This window comes from Perissodus microlepis, chromosome 3 (assembly GCF_051167445.1).
Source record: "Perissodus microlepis isolate ML-2025 ecotype Zambia chromosome 3, ASM5116744v1, whole genome shotgun sequence".
Taxonomy (NCBI): domain Eukaryota; kingdom Metazoa; phylum Chordata; class Actinopteri; order Cichliformes; family Cichlidae; genus Perissodus; species Perissodus microlepis.
In genome coordinates, this window is record NC_140463.1 from 8202234 (window position 1) to 8216503 (window position 14270).

At 43.2% G+C, this 14270-nt stretch overlaps 1 protein-coding gene across 2 annotated transcripts in view; it reads right to left on the reverse strand.

Annotated features, from left to right (window-relative positions):
* Window positions 1-1407: 1407 nt before the first annotated feature.
* nfxl1 (nuclear transcription factor, X-box binding-like 1) overlaps window positions 1408-14270 on the reverse strand; it is a 28067-nt gene continuing 15204 nt past the window's right edge. For both annotated transcript variants that reach the window (XM_084923061.1, XM_084923062.1), the window contains exons 18-25: window positions 12663-12684; window positions 12036-12158; window positions 10284-10438; window positions 8174-8243; window positions 6302-6406; window positions 5273-5353; window positions 5134-5187; window positions 1408-4953 (exon numbers count right to left, since the gene is read on the reverse strand). In XM_084923061.1, coding sequence (XP_084779187.1) covers window positions 4756-4953; window positions 5134-5187; window positions 5273-5353; window positions 6302-6406; window positions 8174-8243; window positions 10284-10438; window positions 12036-12158; window positions 12663-12684 — 808 coding nt within the window. In that variant the 3' untranslated portion in view covers window positions 1408-4755. The remainder of the gene's footprint in view (window positions 4954-5133; window positions 5188-5272; window positions 5354-6301; window positions 6407-8173; window positions 8244-10283; window positions 10439-12035; window positions 12159-12662; window positions 12685-14270) is intronic.

Here is a 14270-nt window from a genome sequence, read left to right on the forward strand (position 1 = left end):
CGCGAGAGTTGAGGCTCAGGTGTGAAATGTATAGTTTTCAGGGTTTTTATCGGTTTTCAGCGTTATTTTGTTATCGTTTTTATCGTTTACTCGGTTTTCCTGGGTCTTTTCACGTGTGTTATGAATAAATTTTCTTTTTTCCGGTACCGGTACTAGTTTTATTTTGTTGTATTTATCCGCGACACCGTGAAAATATTGTCGGGCATAAACCGGTCCGTGGCGCAAAAAATGTTGGGGACCGCTGCTTTACAACATACATGTAACGTATTCATGATGTTAACTTGTAATAATGTTTCTTTTTTGATGACTTTGATGGTCGTAGTCATAGTTACGATCTTCTATAATGTAACTACAATGTTGCAGATAAATCTGTTGTGTGGTGATTTTGTCACCACCTGTTGCAAACTCAGATGGGTTTGAAATGCTTTTAACCACGGATGGAGCGCCTCCTTCTGTAAACATTCACCATGATCAAGCTTCAGTGAGAGGGGCGTTTCCTGAAACTTTGTTTTAAAGGTCACACAAGGGGGATTACAAACGAGCAAGGAGGGGCTCACAGGAAGTCAGAACATTAACAAAAAAAAAAAAGAAGGTGGTTGGTGTAAAGTGATGGACATAGTTTTTGTTTCTGAACTGAAGCCAGCACAGAAGTGCATCAAACCTTCTGATTGGAGAACAGAAAGACTTGTGCTTATTGAACGCTGCTCCTTTACTCAGTGACTTGATTAAGTCTGAATGATTTCACAAGTTTATCAGTTGTGGTATTCAGCTCAAACTAAGTGAAACAGGAAGTTCAGAGAGAGTGTGCTCGTTGCACGTTGCGTCGTTGGCCTCACGACGTCCCTCTCACACCACCTCCAACTTCTCAAGGCAGCTTGAGGCTTCATTAACCAATGAGTGACATCACAGTGTCCATCATTTATGTACAGTCTGTGTACAGAAGACATTTACATTTATTTTGATGCTGAAAAGTCATAATCCTAAAACTTGTAGTATGAAGATATACAGCAGTACTTATTGTACTCAAGACTCATATCTGTGATATGACGAGATCATAATTTTTGATATCTTAACATTTGCATCGCTTTAATACTGCAGCTGAAGGTGGTTTTAATTACTCTGAGAAGCTTAATACAAACATAAATGGGCGTAACCACGGTGACGGAGCCCATTAGTTTGTTTTTCCTGTGATTTCACACCGTATGTGATGAGCGAGCGGTGGATCCGACTTTGAAAGCTGCAGAGTAGCCAAGAGGCGTTTTCCTGTTGACTTCCTTATAACGGGAATGTTTTTGAAACAGCAGAACTGGCGTTCATACTTCAGCATTAGTTTGAAGAGTGGGCGTGGTCTGACTAACAGGATTCTGAAGGTTACAAAAAAGCTCAATTAGAAAAATGAACACAGGGTTTTTTGTTTCATTTCGATTTATTTTTTAAGTCTTTAGGAAAAAAGAATGAAAAATATGAAAGAAAAACTTTAAATCAAAATCAAAACAATTGAAACATTTCAGCATGAATATTAGGACAGTTGAGTTCCAGTATCTGATGGATTCCTCACAAAAATGACTCTAGGAGATTTATTTCAGATTTTTCCAGTCAGAAACTTCCTGTTGTTCATTTTGTACTTTAAACTTACACAAACATAAAGATTACACATTAGGGAGAATAATGAAGGTACATTAATGAGGAAAAGCACTTAAAGGGAACCAAAGATATCAATTACTACAACTTAAGTGTTGTTGCGGCGTCAAAATGTTCATCTCTTATTTTCATTTTGAACTTGAAACACATTAAAAAACAATTATGGAGAATATTAAAGGTTGATTAGAGGTTTACCAGGATGAAAACAGGAATCATTAGGATGTGTTGTTGTTGCAGCATCAGTCTCTCTACTACAACCTCAGTTTCACGTGTGCATGCTTTCTGTGCAGGCATGCACACACATCAGTGAAGACACCCAGCAGGACAGGAGGAGCTGTCTGCAGGTGGGCACAAAGCAGCTTCTAGACACAGAAGCTAATGTATGCAGACTAAACCAGTTTAAATATCGCCCCACACTGATGTGTAGTAAGGCATGAGTTGACTTCATAGCCTGCCTGATCTAACACTACAGGGAGTGCAGAATTATTAGGCAAATGAGTATTTTGTCCACATCATCCTCTTCATGCATGTTGTCTTACTCCAAGCTGTATAGGCTTGAAAGCCTACTACCAATTAAGCATATTAGGTGATGTGCATCTCTGTAATGAGAAGGGGTGTGGTCTAATGACATCAACACCCTATATCAGGTGTGCATAATTATTAGGCAACTTCCTTTCCTTTGGCAAAATGGGTCAAAAGAAGGACTTGACAGGCTCAGAAAAGTCAAAAATAGTGAGATATCTTGCAGAGGGATGCAGCAGTCTCAAAATTGCAAAGCTTCTGAAGCGTGATCATCGAACAATCAGGCGTTTCATTCAAAATAGTCAACAGGGTCGCAAGAAGCGTGTGGAAAAACCAAGGCGCAAAATAACTGCCCATGAACTGAGAAAAGTCAAGCGTGCAGCTGCCAAGATGCCACTTGCCACCAGTTTGGCCATATTTCAGAGCTGCAACATCACTGGAGTGCCCAAAAGCACAAGGTGTGCAATACTCAGAGACATGGCCAAGGTAAGAAAGGCTGAAAGACGACCACCACTGAACAAGACACACAAGCTGAAACGTCAAGACTGGGCCAAGAAATATCTCAAGACTGATTTTTCTAAGGTTTTATGGACTGATGAAATGAGAGTGAGTCTTGATGGGCCAGATGGATGGGCCCGTGGCTGGATTGGTAAAGGGCAGAGAGCTCCAGTCCGACTCAGACGCCAGCAAGGTGGAGGTGGAGTACTGGTTTGGGCTGGTATCATCAAAGATGAGCTTGTGGGGCCTTTTCGGGTTGAGGATGGAGTCAAGCTCAACTCCCAGTCCTACTGCCAGTTTCTGGAAGACACCTTCTTCAAGCAGTGGTACAGGAAGAAGTCTGCATCCTTCAAGAAAAACATGATTTTCATGCAGGACAATGCTCCATCACACGCGTCCAAGTACTCCACAGCGTGGCTGGCAAGAAAGGGTATAAAAGAAGAAAAACTAATGACATGGCCTCCTTGTTCACCTGATCTGAACCCCATTGAGAACCTGTGGTCCATCATCAAATGTGAGATTTACAAGGAGGGAAAACAGTACACCTCTCTGAACAGTGTCTGGGAGGCTGTGGTTGCTGCTGCACGCAATGTTGATGGTGAACAGATCAAAACACTGACAGAATCCATGGATGGCAGGCTTTTGAGTGTCCTTGCAAAGAAAGGTGGCTATATTGGTCACTGATTTGTTTTTGTTTTGTTTTTGAATGTCAGAAATGTATATTTGTGAATGTGGAGATGTTATATTGGTTTCACTGGTAAAAATAAATCATTGAAATGGGTATATATTTGTTTTTTGTTAAGTTGCCTAATAATTATGCACAGTAATAGTCACCTGCACACACAGATATCCCCCTAAAATAGCTAAAACTAAAAACAAACTAAAAACTACTTCCAAAAACATTCAGCTTTGATATTAATGAGTTTTTTGGGTTCATTGAGAACATGGTTGTTGTTCAATAATAAAATTATTCCTCAAAAATACAACTTGCCTAATAATTCTGCACTCCCTGTATGCTCCATGTCAGTGTGCATGAAACTGATGATGAAACTAGACCAACCCAGTGGTTCCCAAATCTTTATTTCTGTCCCAGTTAAACCTCCACCACAAAACAGACCCAGTCTCCAAGGGCTCCAACAGCATAAAGACAGCCTAGAGGTCCCACAGAGACCACGACCCCACTAATGCAAACGTCAACCCTTTAAACAGGTGAGACATCGTAAGAGCCAACAACCTTACAGTTGTGATGAAGGGGTAGAGAGAGCATACTTTGAAAAACAAGAATATAATTTAAATCAGAATAAAAAGTAGAGGATCTATGATAGAGCCATGTGGAACTCCACAAACACTGTTTAGCCCCGCCCCCTTCTTCCACTGAAGGTTATTTTTACAGGTTTCAGGTTTTTGATACTCTCAATTACCTTGTTGGTTACTGCATTTCTGTACATGTGTTACGCTATAGAACCCAAAAATATATTTATATCAGATTGTAAACATATTTATTTCTGTAATGTTAGACAAATTAACAAAGGACTGGCTCACTGGAACCTCAAGGGACATTATTAAACTGCAGTGCTGCTTAGTTTGGGAACCACTGGATCAGGATCAGGCCAAATAATTTGACCTTTTTTCACATAATTGAGATATTTGGTAGGTAGCAGAGGGGAAAATCACTTTCCCATAAGTTTTGATCAGAGTTAGTCAGTCATGCCTGTTACCATGGTCACTGTGTCACATCAGATTATTCCAGAGCCACAAAGTCTTACTTTATGTGACGGAGTGACAAAGGACCACACGTAGCTCATCTTTCACAACAATTTAGTCAAAGTCAAACTTAACAAAGCAGCTATTTTAACGTTTTTCTTCACTGCTTTCATCCGTTCCAGACTAAAAATCAATCAAACTTTTCACTGAATGAAAAAGGAGAAACTTCCTTTTGTTCTGAAACATGAGGCAGCGTTGTGTTGAAAGTTCTAACCATCCAACCTAACCTAAAGCCACTGCTGCTATGGTTAACACAAGGTTCGCAAGGGAAGAGTCGCAGCGAGCGTCTGAATGGCGGCAGGAAACAGAAGCTTGCACGCCGCCGTCTGCTCAGGCCGACTCCTGCAGGTAGTAGTAGGTGGCGGCAGACAGCAGCACGCCACCCAGCGGGACAAGGACAAAGGCGGCACACCTCCTCCACCACCTTGCCGCCTTTGAGCGCTCGTCGTCCACCTCCTCCCTTCTACCCCGCTTCTTGTTCCTCCGCCCTCCTCGCTGCTGCCGCTTCTCGAACGCCTCCAGCTCCTCCTGCACAATAACACAGTTTAAACCCAGCAGCTGGAACCGACTCCGACCACATCAATTCAACATCCACCGTCATTAATCACTCGCAGCTATTATTAGCTTTACATGTTGAAATGAATGTTTGAAAGTCTGAACCTTCTCCAGAGCTAAAACGTGGTGCAGGTGGAACAGCATGAAACTCACCTGAAGCTTCCTCTGCTCCTCCTCCTGAGCCGCTCTTTGCTCCGCCTCCTTCAGCTAAACACACAAACACACGCAGAGTGTCAGTGTTTGTGTGTCCAGGTGTGAATCACTCAGAGTCTGTACAGGTGTGTGTTTATACCTGGCTGACTTTCTTCTGCTGTTCTCTGCAGACGTCGTCACACTCAACAGCAAACTGAGCCGACAGCGAGCACAGCACCTCCTACACACACACACACACACACACACACACACACACACACACACACACACACACACACACACACACACACACACACACAGAGCTAATGTCAGAGTCCTGCAGTGTGGAAATTGTTCTGCTTTATGCCTGGAAAAAAACAACTTATCCATATTTCATTCCAGATGCTGCAGAGAGTAAATGTATTTGTCTCTGCAGGTGTAAACCAAAAACTCACATTAGAAAAAAAATCTCTCTCGCTTATTTGAACACACTGAAGTCAGATCACATTACAGAGGCAGAGCCTTCAGTTTTCAGGCCCCTCTTCTGTGGAACCAGCTTCCAGTTTGGATTCGGGAGACAGACACTATCTCTACTTGTAAGATTAGGCTTAAAACTTTCCTTTGTGATAAAGCACATAGTTAGGGCTGGATCAGATGACCCTGAATCCTCTACAGCTCCACTGTCGACCCCTCAAACATCCAAATGTGAATGTTTTTACCTTTTTAATGTAGGAAATACTGTTGGAAATATGTTGTACCTGCACACAAATCAGTAGATTAGAGGTTGTGACTGTTTCCTAAACTGCTGAGAGTGACAGAGTGAGCCTTAACTGAACTCGCAATACCAGACACCTTCCTCAAAGTTAAATATAGACAACCAAAATATCCATAACACCACCAGTGAAATCGTCTATCCAACCACGAATCTAATGAGTGATAATTTTTGCTTTTTCTGGGGTAAATTAAACATGAAGGAATCGTTTATAGTATTTCCACTTTAAGTCCCTTTGAAGAAAGTATTGAATGAGACTTTACTGATGCTCTATCATGACTGATAATGTCATAAGAAATAGAGAGTCAACCCTTCTTATCCTGACAGATGTCCACAGTTACATTATCATCAACACTTACACTGCACAGGTATTCCTAATAAAGTGGCTACAGTGCGGAGTGCTACTTTTGGTTTTACCTTCTTGATTCTCTTGCAGGGACACCGGAGCTTCACCTTCTGCTGACACGTCTCCTCACACACACCTGGATGGCACACCTGCTTACAGCGATGGCCACAGCTCAGCTGCGCACGCACGCACACACACACACACACACACACACACACACACACACACACACACACACACACACACACACACACACACACAGATTAATTGTGGCTGCTGCTGTAGCGAGGCAGAGCAAACTTCAGCTCTGTCCAAGAGAAACATGAAGCAACCATCAAACAGTGAAATGAAACACTGGCTCCGCCCCCACGGTCGCTTTGATCCTTTCACGGTGGAGGAAACGTCACCACCGTCAGTCTTTAGCTCCGAGCAGCTGGACCGCAGCTTGTGTCAGACTCTCAGCAATTTCACATAAACTAAAGGCTGAAACTCAAACAAGCACATTTTTTTTGTGGTTTCTTTTATGTTTTGAAATGATTGTGAAGAGTTTCAACATCTCCAGAGGAGACGAGCCGACTTCTGAATTTATTTCTTTTAACCCAGCGAAGTCCAAGCCAGCGTCTGACGTCTTTGATGGTTAGCAGCACAGAAAACACTGAAGCTTAAGAACCATCAGCTGGAGTTTGTTTTCATGAAAGCGCTGACGTCACAGACGCCACCTCTGTGCCAGATACCTCAAGTGTCACCTGGACATTTGTAATGCTGACATCATCAGCAGCAGCCACACAGTGACCAACAGTCTGACATGTGCTGGTAGCAATGCAGTACACAGGGAGGAGCTCAGATCAGGTTATGAAAGTTGTACAGGATGAAGGTTAGATAATAATAATAAAAATAATGAGGATGATAATTCCTCAGGGAGGCTCATCTCACATGCATGCTGCAGTCTTATTGGCCTTTACAGGCTCAAAGATGCCCCCCCCCCCACACACACACACACACACACACACACACACACACAGACAGACAGAGAGGAAACACTGTTCATAGAGTTCCTAGAAGACCTGATGTGGAGGTAAACTCAAATCCTCATGCTTTTCAACTTCTGTACGATATGAAAAAAAAGAAATGTTTGCTAAGTTTTCTTTTTCTTCTGTAATGATTTATGAAAACACACCTCCACTGCTTCAGGACTTCCCAGGGTTACACCGATCGACACGCTGAAATAAACATCTGAAGGGTCTTTAAATACTTTGTTTCTTACTTCATGGGAACATTTTGGGATAAATCATTTTTCAGATCAGCCAACTGAACGGAGAGAAAATCGAACTGAGAGGCTGAAACCTGCAGAAGAAGAGAGTCTAAACACTACAGCGCTGCGGCCACTCCATGTTTGTTATTCCTGCTGTGTGTGTGTGTGTGTGTGTGTGTGTGTGTGCGTGCGCGTAAGAGTGTGTCTTGGCTCTTCAGAGCTGAAGTTACAGCTGAATGAAAACAGTGTTCTGACAGAAGGACGCACACAAACCACCGCACTGCTCAAACATTTTACTTCAAGTGTGTGTGCTTGTGTGTGTGTGTGTGTGTTTAAGTCACAGAATGAAAACACTAAATCACTCCCAGGTGAAAGGAAAGCACGAGTTTGAGAGCGAGACTGTTGGTGTTCAGCTGGCGCCACACGGCTAAAGCGATCAGATGGCGCTGAGCGGACGGCGTTGTGTTACTTCTGCTGGGTCACTGACGATTATTGACCATTGATAGGAGGAGGGAGAAAAACAGGAGGCGGGAAGAAGAAGAAAAGAGGAAAGGAGCGTAGCAAGAAAGGAGAGTTGGGACCTCCAGAGCGGTCACACTTTAATGGCACTCAAAGGCTGATAAACTAGTCCCATGATGCACTGGGGCCCTTAGGGAGGACACCACAGATGGAGTGGGGTCGGTGCTCATACCTCTTTGGGACACTGGTTGTTGCAGGAGCTCAGGGCCTCCTTGGTCTGCTCGTCGGCTGCGGTCAGCTTCCTGCAGAGAGAGCGATCGATCGGTCAGCAGTAACACTGTTAGTTCACACATGTTTTATTAGTGATGAGCCTCTGATCACCCGGAGCTCACAGCAGCAGATAAGGAGCAGTCTGTGTTTATGCTGCTGCACAGTGACACTAGCTGAGCGTCGGTACCTGCAGACGGGCTCTGACACACACCTGGAGCAGGAACAGCGACGCTCTCAGGCTGCCCTCTTTAAAGCCTGCTCACTGACACAGCTTCACTGACCCAGGCCTCACCTGAGCAGCACTCACCTTTGACCTTTGTGTTTCACACACATCGCCGGGCCTTCTTTTCACAGCCTGAATTAGTTTATAACTCGCATGCTGATAAGACAGACCCAGATCTCTCTATTGCAAGCGCCTCTGAATGAAGGCTGGACGATCCAGCCGGTCCCTCGACAGCATCGTCCTGATGCAGTGAACCGACTGTTCAGAACGTCTTGTGAAGCTCGATGTCGCAGTTAAAAACATCCAGCTGGAACAAGCCTGGACTTGCCTCACGGCACGGTTTGGAAACCACAGCTGGAAGTGAGTTGAGCCCTACAGAAAACCACTTCACACTTGTTCTGTTGTTGTGTTTTGCACCTCAGGGCCACCGAAGACTCGGGAGATGTTCCAGATTTGTCGCCGAGTGTCTGAGTATGTGCCAGACTTTAAAAAGAACTTCAGTTTCCTCTTAAACAAACACGCCTCCACTCATACAGACATTATTTTACACATGAAGGTAGGCAAGAGAGTTTCAATTAAATCTTCTATTGACATATAAGTAAGACCACAGAGTTACAGTCCTGTGCAAGTCTTAAACCACCCCACACTTTGTTGTCAGGTTTAAAGAAGCAATGAAAGGTCTTAAATAATCAGGCCACATCTGATCTTAATGAGCTTAGAGAACTGTATCATTAGAGCACCCTGGGTGTACACCGGGTGTTTCATCTTTCCTCACTATGTGTTTGCCACCTCTGTCCATTGAATTATTCATTTTTATTAATCTCCGGCTCTCTCCCTCAGCTTGTCTTCATCCTCACCCCTCTCACAGATGCCCCCCTCCCTGAGTCTGGCTCTGCTGGAGGTTTCATCCTGTTAAAAGGGAGTTTTTCCTTCCCAGAAATGTTTCTTATTTGTTAAACCCCTAAGCACTGATCTGTAAATCATTCCAGTGCTGTGGCTACACATAACAGAAAACCTAACAAAGAACCAAATTTAAATGGCGTCTTTAGGCACTTTGTTCCCTGAAAAACAAATCACACATCACTCGCTCTCATTCCTTTAGTTGAATCTATGAAAAATGCCAAAGATAAAACAGTTTTACGGACATCAAATGGGATTTTTGTACCAACAAGGTGATTCCCAAAGAGCTATTAGCTGAAAGCTTGGCATATCTCAGCATGCTGCACAGTGTGTCCTTAAAGAAGGAAACTGGACACGTGGAGGACAAAAGAAGAAGTGGCAGACCTAAAAAGCTATCTGCAGCAGATGGACGGTGTCTGAGCGCGACACAGGGCCTGTCGCTTCCCCTGATCCAGCTACACGTTTTAATAAATCACTGTCGCACATTTTCTAAGCAAAACAAAGAACGATGGGTGACGCGAGACTTCTTACACAGCACTGATATCAGGCTCTGCTCTTACTCATCATTGCACAGTCTGACACACTCAGCTCCCTCTCCATATAAAACACTGATATTACTTCTCTTTAAACGCATTAACATCGACCATCCTGTTAGTCTCAAGCATTTTTGTTCCTTCTGCTTCAAATTATGCAGCAAGAAGCTCCGCTTTGATTTAAAAAGAGGAAGTTAAGAAAAGAAAAAGCTTCTATCTGATGAGTCTGTCACCTTTAAACAGCAGTCGTGACTTTATCGCATGTTGCTTTGTTTTGTCATTTCAACTCTCCCTTTGTTTACATCATGTAGTGAGTGACTTGCTTTGTTTATTCAGGTATGATAAATCTCATGTCACCACACAGGAGTTAAGACTGTTTAATAACAGGAAGTTTCCGTGTGTGAGTTTGTACTGACGTGCACTCCACGTAGAGCAGGCTGATCTTGCAGTGGCACCGCTGGCGGATCATCTGGCTGCAGGGGGGGCAGGAGCCTGGGTGACAGGGGCGGGGGCAGGAGTGAGGGCAGCCGGATGGGCGGGGCTTAGAGCAGCCCTCCTCACACACCTCACACTGCAGAGAGATGAGATCAGGTGAAGCAACCAGTAGAATTACTGTGAGTAACAAACACTAGAACACTTCAGTTTCTCACAGGTCGCAGAGTTCCACAGGGCTCTGTTACCGATCCTCTACCTTTTAATTACTAAAATATATACATGCTTGCAAAAGCACAAGGTGCCTCATACTTAACAACTGTACAACTGTATAAATTACCTGTTTAAATTTTAATTGGGCTTACAGATTGTATTATTAAGGGCCTGGCTTCTGTAACTGACAGGTGGAGGATGACATCAGCTATTTGGAGTCCCTGGACGTGACCTCGGCGCATTGGAGAATTTTTAATGCAATTATCTGACCAATAACATGGCTGCTGTGTTTAACTTTGCCAACAGGTGGTTCAAGACGTCTGAGCTCCAGTTTTGGTGAAATTTGAGGATTTTATTTGAATATTAGAGCACCAGTTACCAGGTTTCTGTGCGATGGCAGTCTATGGATCCAGAAAAAAGTCCAGAATCGAATGGGTAGTGTCATAGTGGCTGTTAGTAGAGACTCAAAATTAAACACAATATTTCCAGGATGTTTGTGATCATACTGGATGATGTTTTGTTGGTAACTGTAGTTTTACTAGTGCAAACAAAAACAAGGGGATTTTCATCCTCTTCCAATAAGATACTGTTACTGATGAAGTCTAAGTGTGAATGTATTGCTACAAGGTGCCGCCAGCAGCAGCATTACATCCTGTAGTCCAGGTCGTGTTTTCAGTAAAGTACAACATGAGTGTTTAACACGTTAATAACAGAGTAACTAAATCTTGTAATAAATTACATTTCAGTCCTGTTGACCTTCATCAGGGACTTGATTGTAATTCCTTGGATGTGTTAGTGGTAACCCAGACAGTGTGACTTACATTTAACTGTAAACATCACCACCCTCAGTCTGCAGCTCCAAGCAGCTCATACCAGACTCTCAGTGATTTTAACTGTAATGTAAAGGCCTGTTTAACTGCACTCCTTCACCTGTTACACCCGTCGCACAGTCAGGTGATCATAAACGTGTAGTTTGTCACATAAACAAAACAAAACTATAATACATTTCCTGTTGGGATGTCGTACTCTTTTACGGCTGTTTATGGCCCTGCTTTTTTGTCACTAATATCCAGTGTCATTTGAAATACAACTACAGTGCTCCACCAACGCTCGCTGGGTCAGTAGTTTCCTGCTTCACAGTCCAGTTGTGCTCAGTGGTGTGTTTGTTGTTTCCACCTTCAGCAGGACTTTTCTTAGATGTGTGCAAAGGATTACACTTTTGTGGATGTATCCAAAGTAGCTGTGTTTTTTCTAAATTGCCACTGGAGGCTGACTCACTGCCAGAGCTGCTATTGTTGTACCTGCCAGGAAATGTGAATATATACTTAAAAAATATCTGCAGTGGTATTATCGTGACTTATGTGCCCTAGCAGCTACATCCATCTGTTATATCCAGTCTCTGGGGACCGCCCAGCGTTTGGTGCCAGTCTCAAGTGGCTGACAGAGGAACAGCAGTTTCTGTTGGTGCCATCATTCATCATTTCATCAGATTTCATTAACAGACATCTAAACAAGGTCCTTACTGGATTGCCGCTGTTAACCAGATGACACTCTCTGCTGCAGGAGTGGTTGCCGCAGGTCAGAGGTCGTCCGCAGGGTCGCTTGCAGGAGAAACGACCCTGACGATGACACGGCACCGGGCTGACCTGCCGAGCGCAAACAGAGTTCAGCACAGATCCTCCATCATTAGATCTGATGACCTCGTCTGGAGGTGAACGAGCGCCTGTATACGAGTGTGTTGAATACCAAACGACTAAATGAGATGAAATGCAAGAGAGAATTAAAAGAGCGAGAGAGATACAGAGAAGGACAAAGCAGATGAATAGGAGGAGGAAGGAGTGAATGAGGAAGAGGAGGTCAGAAGGACAAACTAATAATGAACGGCGTTTGGAACGAAGGAACATGATGGAAAGGAAAACATTAAGGAGGGAAAGGACGGTGGGAAAGTAGGACAGATAAAAAGAGGAGTGCAGGGAGGAAGTAATAAATCTACAAAGACAGATACGTGGAGCCTTCGTGCTATGCTGGAAACGAGTGTCGATGACCAGAGAGGAAGAAGTGCTGAAAGCGTTAAGCCGCATCATCGTCAGTACAGTTTAAAGAAACAGAAGAAGAGTGAAGATGGAGGCTGTGACCAGGCTGGCTCTTACCTCGTGTTCTCCAAAACAGGCCCTGAAAGACAAAAACAAAGACTCACTGCACCGTTCACCTCCACTCATTATTCACACCGAGTGCCTTCGTTAGGGTTCAAATGTTTACTGCAATCACTCAAACTCAACGTTCGCTCGTTTGCAGACGATCAGATACTCTGTGCAGTTTTATGAAATTGTTCCACAATTTGTAGATGCAGTTTATTTCCTCCGATCGGTGACCCTCTGCCTCTATAAGATGCTCTTCTCGTACCCACTCATGTCACTGACCTGCTGCAAAACAACCTGATCATCTCTAACATCTCCCTCCAGCTGATCATCTCTAACATCTCCCTCCAGCTGATCATCTCTAACATCTCCCTCCAGCTGATCATCTCTAACATCTCCCTCCAGCTGATCATCTCTAACATCTCCCTCCAGCTGTTCTCTTTTGTTGGGACGACGTGTTGGTGCCAAATTCACAATATTTAGAATATTTTTCATTAGATTTTGATAAAAAAACAATAAGAATAATAAGAAAAAGTGTATCTGTTTAAACAAACAACTTGGATATGGTTTTATGATCACAGTATTCTGCTTTTTGTGACATTTTAAACAGAGTCCAGACTTCTCGTAAACATTTTTTAGCCGTTTGGGGCTTTTTCTTTTAACCTTAAACGTATCCACCCGTTACGGGCATCCATTCACTTCCATTCATCTGATTTAGTTTCATATTTTCCAGTGGACGAAGAGATTGACAGTGACCTTAATAAGAAAAGATGTAATCACAACGGGCAGAAGCTGGAGCAGCTGGAGGTCGAGGGATGATGTGAGACGTGATGGAGGAAAACAAAAATAAATAAAATCATTGACTTAAATTCAGTTTGGCTTTTTATATATGTCATCTTATTTTGACTTCGTTACTGTTCAATTAGTATTTTAATGGCTGAATTGTTTTATTTCAATGTGCGCTGAAGTCAGAATGGACTTTACTGCATTTTTATTTTCTTTTATAATGTTTGCAGAACATCACGGGGGGTTGGGACTGTTTTGAAATGTGCAGAGCTCGGCTGTTGGTTGATTATCTAACGCTTCCTGTTTTTCCGTCAGGCGCAGATGAAGACAAAGTGTTGATACACGCTCGTTTGTTTGGCTTGCCGAGTTGCTCCGATGCTGTTCTTTCCACATTTTTAATGAACTTTTATCACATTATCCATCGACTTCCATGCATCTAATTTACCTCCATATTTACACTTGCCTCGTCAGTTTTACATCACAGTCCATCACTTCCCTCATATAAAGTCCCTTCGCTCCCATTCTTCCCATTTACTTCCATATTTTCCAGTTGGTCCACAGCATCACTTAGTTTATCTGATACTTTTTTCATACTGTAAAACCACATTTTCTTATCATCCCTTCGTTTCCATCCATCAATTTAAAATCACCCACTTTCCAGCTGCTCATGCTTTTACTTTCACTTGAAACTTCATCTATTCCATCTTTTCTTTTGCAAGCATCCTTGTTATTTGTATATTTCCCAGCTGCCTCAGCTTCTGCTCATTAACTTTATTTCGGTTAGCGGCTCACATCCTGTCACTACTGTGAACAAAGATACTAAAGACCATCCAC